The sequence below is a fragment of the Coregonus lavaretus genome (assembly GCF_964263955.1).
Source record: "Coregonus lavaretus genome assembly, contig: HAP1_SCAFFOLD_573, whole genome shotgun sequence".
Taxonomy (NCBI): domain Eukaryota; kingdom Metazoa; phylum Chordata; class Actinopteri; order Salmoniformes; family Salmonidae; genus Coregonus; species Coregonus lavaretus.
In genome coordinates, this window is record NW_028162982.1 from 123,449 (window position 1) to 134,768 (window position 11,320).

The window sequence follows — 11,320 nt, forward strand, 5'->3', positions numbered from 1 at the left end:
GTTCTAAAACTTTTGACCGGTAGTGAATATCTACAGAAATAAGACAGATTCCTGCTTCTGTTGCCTGTTTGAGTGTTTAATAGCATACTGATTTAGTGAGCACCAAACCTCATGCAACAGCAAAATGTCGGATAAAGCAATTTCACTGATTGGGCTCTTTTTAATCTTTGCTATGCTGTAATAAAGGCTTTTTTTTTTTTTATGTTAGAACTTATATATTATACTTATAATTTATTTAGTGTTGTTTACACTAATAGGCAAAAAAGAAATTGTAATCTAACAGCAACTGTTTGTCATAATATGCACGGCAGCTCTCGCTCCTATACCCTCTTTTTCTATTTTTAAATATTATTGTGATCATCATTATAATAGTAAGTAATATCATTATCATTAGTAGGCTTAGTATAGCAGCCTTGTAGAACCACCATCAAGCTGTAGGCCTAAGAGCGCATCCTGTTTAGTCTTAATACCGTAACTTACTTAGGCCTATATTTCAAAATATAGGCTACTGTATCAATCATTCATTCATTCATTCATTCATGCCATCACACAGCATACGAGAACATTCATGCTTTGAAATGCAAGCAAGCATTTTAGTTTTAAAATTAAATAAAAAAAGGGAGCTTTGAATAATTAGCCTAAACAATAAACCGCATTCATGAATGCATGCAACTGTTTTTCATCTGCTGTAATAAAGGCTTTATATATTCTTTTTTTGTTAGAACAGACACTCTGATACACTTATTTATGTAGTGTTGTTTACACTGTTCCAAAAGGTCAGAAGAAAATCTAATATTGTAATCTAACAGCAACTGTTTGGCACACATAATACTCACGCAACGCTTGCTCCTATACACTCCTTTTTCTTGATCTCCAGTAGTTTCCACATCAAAGTCAAATGTCTTCCACAGATCTGACTTCCCCATTTCCCTCCCGAGCAACCAGTAAACATTCGCCCGCTTCTAGTTTCTTTTTTCACTACCTCCGCATTCCATTTTGCTGTCACGTTACTGTGTTCGGAGTTTGTCATAACCAATTTATTGACGCGATTATGATATGCTATGGGTCAAGCCCTATTGGTCACATGCATGCGATGCTTACATGTTTCACGTAAAGAGAGCAAAGGTTGAGGGAATAGGGAATGTTTTTCCTAAACAAATTTGGGATTTCAGTAACATAACTTTTCAGTCAGAAACAAGTAAGAAACTAAAAATGGCTGAAATGATGTTGCAGAGCAATAAATCACTTGCTGTGCTGTGGTACCTTTTTGGCTGTGCCAGTCACACAGGCCCTCGCCGTCATTTTTATTTAACACAGCGTGACCATCGGGCTCTTTCTTGAGTCATGTGTGTAAACTATTTTATAAAAACGGCGCGCTTAAAGCATCAGACAAGCTCGGTGCATGTGTATTTGATTTATTCAAAACACATAGTCTGTTTATATATGAAAATAAGCTTAAACATTTCGACCAATTAAAGAACAGGGTGGCTCTCGGTCGGCCAAGATTATTTAATTTTTTTGGTCGGGGACAGCCCTACAAAACAAGCAAGTATAGTGTAGAAACAAAAGTCCATATCACAATAAATGTACTGAATTATCATGATAACAATAGGTAACATTAAAAGATGCGCTATGCAGAAATCGTTCCGCCATTTCCTGGTTGCTACAATTCGAATAGTTCGCCTAATTTCAGTTTGTGACAAAACAAGCAAGTATAGTGTCGGTGGTACATTTCACTGTACCATCTAAAATAGCTGTGAAATATATTTTCCATAACCAAACATATCGTATTTTCAGCTGTTTGAAGCTGGTGTACAAAACAAACAGAAAAAAAGAGACAAAAAACTAAACTTAAGCACGGGAAGCATAGAAATAGCGCACATAGAACAGATCTACCGCTTCTTAGACTTGCTTTCAACGAGAATGTCAGATCTATAACTCACTTTTCTATGTGAATTTGGTCAGGTCGTTACTGTTGAAGAACAGCATAAAACCAGAGGGGCAATACCATGGAAACAGCTGACAGACTCTGAATTTTCATTTTTTTTTTTTTATGTATACAAACAAAAACCAATGATTCCAAAGTTAAACAAACCAAACAACTCTTTGCACAAGGACGACTTTTAACAACTTCCACTGAAAAATGTACAAAAACACATTCACTTGAAGAACAGCGCCGATGCAAAGTTTGGTAACAGAATGAAGGCTGGTGCTGTTGGTGCCGTCATTCTGATAACAAGTAAATGTTGTTGTTTTTTGTGTGTGTGAACAATCTGAGTCTGAGATTCACTGAGTAACTGCTTAAAAGTTCTCTTTCTCTCCTTTCTTTCATCCCTCGCTCTCATGTGTCCTTTCCTTTCCAGTGCTTGATCTGCTTTCTCCTCCTCTTCTCATCTCTCCATTCAATCTCTCTCTCGTCATGTCTGTCTCAGTCGGCCAGTATAGGGGGGGGCTTGTAGTGGATTCAGTGTCGTCCATAACCATTTACTGTAAATGGAGGTTTCACTTTCCACCATCTCACACACACACACACACACACCAACAACATAACCACAACACACACAACCAACAATAAATAAACTTCCCTTTTCCTCCTAGAGTGACATAGAAACACCAGGTGCCTTTGGTTGTCATGCTAGCACACAGACACAGCGTTGAAACTACAGTCTGCAAGATGTGCTAGGCCATCACACAAAGGACAGCTGGTTCTCTCTCCACTGTGATAGGATCGTTGTTGTGGCCCGTATTCCTAAAGTGCACACCGTAGCAAAATGTTTTTGTAACAGAAACAAAAAAAATCAAATGTTTCTTATTTGACAAGTTCAACGTTGTCACTCCCTGTTTCAGTCTGTTTTTCTTCCGTTTGGTTTCTAATGAATATGACCCAAAACACGACATGCTGTGAAGGAGTTAGTCGTCTGTTCATAAAGCGTCTGAGTAGGATCTAACTCACACATTATTTGCATGTTTACAGCGTGTCGAGTTTTGCCTAAACACTTCATTGGTGATAGTCTGTCTTCCCACAACACTCTCACTCTCTCTCTCTCTCTCTCTCTCTCTCTCTCTCTCTCTCTCTCTCTCTCTCTCTCTCTCTCTCTCTCTCTCTCTCTCTCTCTCTCTCTCTCTCTCTCTCTCTCTCCTCTCTCTCTCTCTCTCTCTCTCTCTCTCTCTCTCTCTCTCTCTCTCTCTCTCTCTCTCTCTCTCTCTCTCTCTCTCTCTCTCTCTCTCTCTCTCTCTCTCTCTCTCTCTCTCTCCCCCTCCTTCCCTCCTCTCTCTCTCTCTCCCCCTCCGTCCCTCCCTCTCTCTCCCTCCCTCTCCCTCTCTCTCTTTCCCCCTCTCCTTCACCCCACACACACGTATATGTTTTCTGCTCTCCCTCACAGCGAGGGAACACTACAAACATCTCAGCTATTCCTGAAGCCAACGACTGTCGCTGTCGTCTAGCTCCGAGTGTGTCCGTGTGGTTTCTGCTGCACTGTGTTCAAAACGGGCCGCGTAACGAACGCTTGGAGACAAAACGCATGACATTATTATTACCACACGAAGGACCGCCTGGGAACACACACTGACAGATACAGCTTACTGTATAACGCAGAGATAAGGAGAGAGGGAGGGAAAGGAGAGAGGGAGGGAAGGAGAGAGGGAGGGAAGGAGAGAGGGAGGAAGGAGAGAAGTGGAGGAGGGAGAGATAAGGTAGAGAGAGAAGAGAGAGGCAGAGAGAATGTTCTCATTATGTAGAGTATAAAGGTAAAGTCTGGTTTTTCATATCAGCACCTCATAAACCAGTCATTATACAGGGATAACCAGTGTGTGTGTGTGTGTGTGTGTGTGCGCAGTGTGTGTGTGTGTTGCTTAGGCAACACAAAGGTTGATGACCTTTGGACTCTGGTGAGGAGAGTAAAGGGGGAGGGGAAAGAATGGAAAATCACTATATAGAGGGAAAGAATGGAAAATCACTATATAGAGGAATAGAGGACAGGAGGGTAGAGGAGAGAGAGAGACCTGAATAGAGGACAGGAGGGTAGAGGAGAGAGAGAGACCTGAATAGAGACAGGAGGGTAGAGGAGAGAGAGAGAGACCTGAATAGAGGACAGGAGGGTAGAGGAGAGAGAGAGACCTGAATAGAGGACAGGAGGGTAGAGGAGAGAGAGAGAGAGACCTGAATAGAGGACAGGAGGGTAGAGGAGAGAGAGAGAGAGAGAGAGAGAGAGACCTGAATAGAGGACAGGAGGGTAGAGGAGAGAGAGAGAGAGACCTGAATAGAGGACAGGAGGGTAGAGGAGAGAGAGAGAGACCTGAAAGAGGACAGGAGGGTAGAGGAGAGAGAGAGAGAGACCTGAATAGAGGACAGGAGGGTAGAGGAGAGAGAGAGAGAGACCTGAATAGAGGACAGGAGGGTAGAGGAGAGAGAGAGAGAGACCTGAATAGAGGACAGGAGGGTAGAGGAGAGAGAGAGAGAGCCTGAAATAGAGGACAGGAGGGTAGAGGAGAGAGAGAGACCTGAATAGAGGACAGGAGGGTAGAGGAGAGAGAGAGAGAGACCTGAATAGAGGACAGGAGGGTAGAGGAGAGAGAGAGAACCTGAATAGAGGACAGGAGGGTAGAGGAGAGAGAGAGACCTGAATAGAGGACAGGGGGTAGAGGAGAGAGAGAGACCTGAATAGAGGACAGGAGGGTAGAGGAGAGAGAGAGAGAGAGACCTGAATAGAGGACAGGGGGGTAGAGGAGAGAGAGAGAGAGAGAGAGACCTGAATAGAGGACAGGAGGGTAGAGGAGAGAGAGAGAGACCTGAATAGAGGACAGGGGGGTAGAGGAGAGAGAGAGGAGAGACCTGAATAGAGGACAGGAGGGTAGAGGAGAGAGAGAGAGAGACCTGAATAGAGGACAGGAGGGTAGAGGAGAGAGAGAGAGAGAGAGAGAGAGACCTGAATAGAGGACAGGAGGGTAGGAGAGAGAGAGAGAGAGAGACCTGAAAGAGGACAGGAGGGTAGAGGAGAGAGAGACTGAATAGAGGACAGGAGGGTAGAGGAGAGAGAGAGACCTGAATAGAGGACAGGAGGGTAGAGGAGAGAGAGAGAGAGAGAGAGACCTGAATAGAGGACAGGAGGGTAGAGGAGAGAGAGAGAGAGAGAGAGACCTGAATAGAGGACAGGAGGGTAGAGGAGAGAGAGAGAGAGAGACCTGAATAGAGGACAGGAGGGTAGAGGAGAGAGAGAGAGAGACCTGAATAGAGGACAGGAGGGTAGAGGAGAGAGAGAGACCTGAATAGCGGACAGGAGGGTATAGGAGAGAGAGAGAGAGAGACCTGAATAGAGGACCGGAGGGTAGAGGAGAGAGAGAGAGACCTGAATAGAGGACAGGAGGGTAGAGGAGAGAGAGAGAGAGAGACCTGAATAGAGGACAGGAGGGTAGAGGAGAGAGAGAGAGAGAGACCTGAATAGAGGACAGGAGGGTAGAGGAGAGAGAGAGAGAGAGAGACCTGAATAGAGGACAGGAGAGTAGAGGAGAGAGAGAGAGAGAGACCTGAATAGAGGACAGGAGGGTAGAGGAGAGAGAGAGAGACCTGAATAGAGGACAGGAGGGTAGAGGAGAGAGAGAGAGACCTGAATAGAGGACAGGAGGGTAGAGGAGAGAGAGAGAGAGAGACCTGAATAGAGGACTTTACGAACTCGCTCAGTCAGGCTCGCCCTCCTTCCTTCACTCCTTCTCTTTTCAGGTTGTTCATTCTACAGAACGTTCAGAAGTCTATCTCTGACAGACGTTTCACTTTCAGATACATCACTAGAGCTTCAACCCAAATGGCTTTCTATTCCCTTTACAGCACACAGGACTCAAAGTCAAAAGTAGCACACTATATGGGAATAGGGTGCCATTAGGTTTTCATCCCCATTTTGCACTCAGAACAGCCTCAATTCGTCGGGACATGGACTCTACAAGGTGTCAAATGTTCCACAGGGATGCTGGCCCATGTTGAAGCCAATGCTTCCCACAGTTGTGTCAAGTTGGCTGGATATCCTTTGGGTGGTGGACCATTCTTGATACACACGGGTCTCTCTACTTTCTCTCTCTCTCTCTCTCCCCCTCCCACTTCTCTCCCTCCCACTTCTCTCCCCCCTCCCCCTCTCTCCCACTTCTCTCCCTCCCACTCTCCCACTCTCTCCCCCCTCTCTCTCTCCCGCTCTCTCTCCCACTCTCTCTCTCCCGCTCTCTCTCCCAGTCTCTCTCCTTCCCTCCCACTCTCCCCCTCCCTCCCTACCTCTCTCCCACTCCCTTTCTCTCACTCTCCCCCTCCCCTCTCTCTCTCTCCCCCCTCCCTGCCACTCTCTCCTCTCTCGCTCTCTATCCCCCCATCTCTCTCTCATTGAGGAGCAGAACAGATGTAGTGGAGGAAGAGAGTAGGGAGAGAGGGAGTGAAGAAGGGAGGGGAAAGTAGTTTTGGCTCCAGAGAGCACAACAAGCTGAGACAGGAAGTCATTCGACGTGAAACACAAAACACCCAGAATAAAACCACCTTCACTATAAGGGGAAAGATTCACTTTCTAAATTATTTTACTTTGTAAAGTGTCAACACAGCAGTTAACAAGTTCATTTATGATAAATGACCTTTATTAACACACACACACACAGTTAAGTGTGTTTGTGTGTTCCATATAGATTTCAGACAGAGAAGGGCTGCGATCGAAGATAGTCTGGCCCCTATACTGATCAGTCTGGCCCCTGTGAGTCTGGCCCCTGTACTGATCACAGTCTGGCCCTTGTACTGATCATAGTCTGGCCCCTGTACTGATCACAGTCTGGCCCCTGTACTGATCACAGTCTGGCCCCTGTACTGATCACAGTCTGGCCCCTGTGAGTCTGGCCCTTGTACTGATCACAGTCTGGCCCTTGTACTGATCACATTAGAGTCTTGCTGTAACTGTAAGTGAATAATGAATTACCAATACATGGCTTTCTCAAGACACACACACACACACACACACACACACGCACACTAATGGTCACTTCCACGATACTGACATGAGCTGTGTAGACTGTTATATTAGTGTTCATTCTTTCCGTCTGTTTGCAAAATTATTTTTCTATTGAAACAATTAGCTAAAGTTGTAAAGTGCTTCAGGTGCCCTAGACTAAAATACTGACAGTTAAACTAAACAGCGCTCTCACACACGCAGGCTACGGTTGCCAGGCAAGGTGGTTACCATGCGAGCAGGTTGCCAGGCGAGGTGGTGTGAAACACGCGGAAGAAAAACTAGTAGGGGAGGAGAGAGAGATCTGTAAAACATGTTTGTCTTGCTTTATTAAAGTACAAAAAAAAAAGATTGTCTACCTAACAGTCTACCTGGTACAAGAATAGTGCTAAAATAGTCCTACAATGGTGTCTAAAATATCGTTATGTCCATACACATTTAGGTGTTTCAGCCTAGGCTGAAGGTCCAAATGTTTTGGAAGAGTAGGCCTATGGAATGTTGCTTCATAAAGTTTGCCTCTTATGTTCAGATCAAAATGCACACAATAATGTGATTATTGTGGATAGTTTGATTAAAACGTTTACATGCTTTGCAAGAAGAACGATTTCCCTAATAATCCTGTTTACATGGACACATCTGAAATCAGGCTACCTGATGGCACTCTGATAAAACGCTGAAAATTGCCAATCAAAATAAACGTTCAACCACAGCGACCATGTTATTTTTGCGAAGCACATTTTATTCTGAGTTCGGACGTATTACGTTTGTATATGAAAACGACTTCTAAAACGAATACATTCAGTTGTTCTGAACTCGGCTGGTGTTAGCACATGAGCAGATCACACACACTGCTGGAACTCTTGATTACGGCATATGATTACTTCGATTTAGAATTTACGCCGATTAAGATAGTGATGTAAACACCTTACTCTGCCTATTGCATAATCTGCCTACTGCCATTGTCAGTTTAATAACGAATTATGACTGTGCATGTGAAAAACTTGCTTGACAAGAATTCAAACAGAGAGCAGAGCTAGGCCGATCTGTTGCAGCAGATAGGCTTTGCGTCCCAAATTGAATCCTACTTCCTGTATAGTGCACTACTTTTGAACAGAACCCATAGGGATAGGTCAAAAGGTCACATTTGGGATGTGACCTGTGTGTTGACACGTAGCCTAGCCTGGTGTTTCCCAACTCCGGTCCTCGAGTAGTCTACCCCCAACACATTTTTGTTGTAGCCCCGGGAACAAAAACACCTGCTTCAGCTTATCAAGGGCTTGATGATTAGTTGACAAGTAGAAATAGATGTGCTTGTCCAGGGTCACAGCAAAAATATGTAGGCCTATATCTCAAGGCCTGGAGTTGGGAAATACTGGCCTGTACCAGACCCCTCTAGGGACATAGCCTGCCAACCTGGTCTCAGAGCATTTTGTATTTTTCTGTACGTTATTCCGTGACCCTTTTTTTTTAAACCAACATATTAAGTGTCCAATGTTTCATGAGCTGAAATAAAAGATCCCAGAAATGTTTCATACGCAAAAAAAAGCATATTTCTCTTAGATTTTGTGCACAAATTTGTTTACATCCCTGTTACTGAGCATTTCTCCTTTGCCAAGATAATCCATCCACCTGACAGGTGTGGCATATCAAGAAGCTGATTAAATAGCATGATCATTACGCAGGTGCACCTTGTGCTGGGGACAATAAAAGGACACAAAAATGTGCAGTTTTGTCACACAACAATGCCAGATGTCTCAAGTTGGGGGAGCATGCAATTGGCATGCTGACTGCAGGAATGTCCACCAGAGCTGTTGCCAGAGTGTTGAATGTTCATTTCTCTACCATAAGCCACCTCCAACGCCGTTTTAGAGAATTTGGCAGTATGTCCAACCTGCCTCACAACCGCAGACCACGTGTAACCACGCCAGCCCAGGACCTTCACATTCGGCTTCTTCACCTGCGGGATAGTCTGAGACCAGCCACCAGGACAACTGATGAAACTGTGGGTTCGCACAACCGAAGAATTTCTGCACAAACTGTCAGTGGGCAAATGCTCACCATCGATGGCTACTGGCACGCTGGAGAAGTGTGATCTTCACTGATGAATCCCGGTTTCAACTGCACTGGACAGATGGCAGTCGTGTGAGCGAGAGGTTTGCTGATGTCAACGTTGTGAACCGAGTGCCCCATGATGGCGGTGGGGTTATGGTATGGGCAGGCATATGCAACGGACAATGAACACAATTGCATTTTATCGATGGCAATTTGAATGCACAGAGATACCGTGACAAGATCCTGAGGCCCATTGTTGTGCCCATTGTTGTGCCATTCATCCGCCGCCATCACCTCATGTTTCAGCATGATAATGCATGGCCCCATGTCACTAGGATCTGTACACAATTCCTGGAAGCTGAAAATGTCCCAGTTCTTCCATGGCCTGCATACTCACCAGACATGTCACCCATAGAGCATGTTTGGGATACTCTGGATCGACGTGCACGCCAGCGTGTTCCTGTTCGCACCTATAACTTTACACAGCCATTGAAGAGGAGTGGGACAACATTCCACAGGCCACAAACAACAGCTTGATCAACTCTAGGAGATGTGTTACGCAGTTTGGGGAAGGACCTTCCCTTTTTCAGCATGACAATGCCCCCGTGCACAAAACGAGGTATATACAGAAATGGTTTGTCGAGATCGGTGTGGAAGAACTTGACTGGCCTGCACAGAGCCCTGACCTCAACCCCATCGAACACCTTTGGGATGAATTGGAACGCAGACTGCGGGCCTAATCGCCCAACATCAGTCCCCGACCTCACTAATGCTCTTGTGGCTGAATGGATGCAAGTCCCCTCAGCAATGCTCCAACATCTAGTGGAAAGCCTTCCCAGAAGAGTGGAGGCTGTTATAGCAGCAAAGGGGGGACCAACTCCATATTAATGCCCATGATTTTGGAATGAGATGTTCGACGAGCAGGTACTTTTGGTCATGTAGTGTATGTTATGAATTTGCAAAACGTAAAATATGTTACGAATTTGAAAATGTGTGATATGTTATGAATTCTAGCTAGATGGCTAACATTAGCTAGGCTAGGGGTTAGGGTTAAGGTTAGGTTTAGGTTTAGGAATTAGGTTATAGGTTAAGGTTAGGGGAAGGGTTAGCTAAAAGGGTGAAGGTTACAGTTAGGGTTAGCTAAAAGGGTGAAGGTTACGGTTAGCTAAAAGGGTGAAGGTTACGGTTAGGGGAAGGGTTACCTAAAAGGGTGAAGGTTACGGTTAGGGGAAGGGTTAGTTAACATGCTAAGTAGTTGCAAAGGAGGTAAAAAGTAGCAAGTAGTTGAAAGTTGGTAATTATTTAAAAGGTTGTATGGGATGAGATTCGAACTCGCAACCTTTGGGTTATACGCTCGCCTTATCCCTCCTTGATTATTTGCCTTAAGTAACCATATGTCTTACGTAACCATGCGAAACATTAACATATACTAAATGGAGTCTGTCAGATTTACGTACAGAATAATACGAAATGCTCTGAGACCAGGTTGAGCCTGCCCTACAGCCTCTGGGCTACTCTGACTGTGGTGTCAATAGAAGTCACATTTGTCTCTCAAAACCAACATGGCTCTACAAAGTAATGTCCACAAAGTACAGATTTGTCAATAAAACATTCACAAATAGTTATGCTACTATTCTCTTTTAAAATGGAGTTTGAATGCCACGTGTGGAAGGGGGAGAAAATACGAGAAGAATACACACACGTTTGGATATATAGGTAGGCTACTAACCTCGTCCCACTTGATAAACTTGCTCCCCCCTTTTAGTATTTCGTGAACCGACACCGGTTTTAGCTGTAGAGCGTGGACTCCGGGCTTCGCCCCTGCCATGGCTCCGGGTCAACGCCGTGTGGCAACGCCTAATCTCCGGCGACCTGCACTAGTCAGTGTCCCTTAGTCCTCGGGGCTGTCCTTTTCCGGGGTGAACTGTGACTTGTAGCTCTTGAAGTTGCTGTAGGAATTAGAAAATACGATAACTTGTCTCTTAATAGACGAGGTTTGAGTATTCAGCTATCCTAAAATAGTTTTAAAAGTCTCACGTTGAGAAGAGTCGAGTAACTGCGTGCTTGTCCGCAGCGCTTATGTCTCGTTTAATTGCGTTGTATGGCTGTAAAGCACCCTTCCTTCATTCCATCCGCATATTATTGTCTCCCTCTCTCTCTTTCGTTTCCTTTTAAAAGCTTTCCTCAAAACTTTCCCTTCTTCGCGCTCGTCCGGCCGGATTCTTCTCTTCTCATTCTTCCTTCATGTTTTCGATAAAGTGGAGAGCTCGGAGGACAGAGCGAGAAGAAAGGAGAGTTTG

General features: G+C 44.8%; 1 protein-coding gene across 1 annotated transcript in view; it reads right to left on the bottom strand.

Annotated features, from left to right (window-relative positions):
• Positions 1-11,320, bottom strand: part of LOC311118626 (1-phosphatidylinositol 4,5-bisphosphate phosphodiesterase beta-3-like) — a 102,775-nt gene extending 91,455 nt beyond the window's left edge. The window contains exon 1 of the mRNA XM_084193414.1: positions 10,750-11,320. Coding sequence (XP_084049540.1) covers positions 10,750-10,848 — 99 coding nt within the window. The 5' untranslated portion in view covers positions 10,849-11,320. The remainder of the gene's footprint in view (positions 1-10,749) is intronic.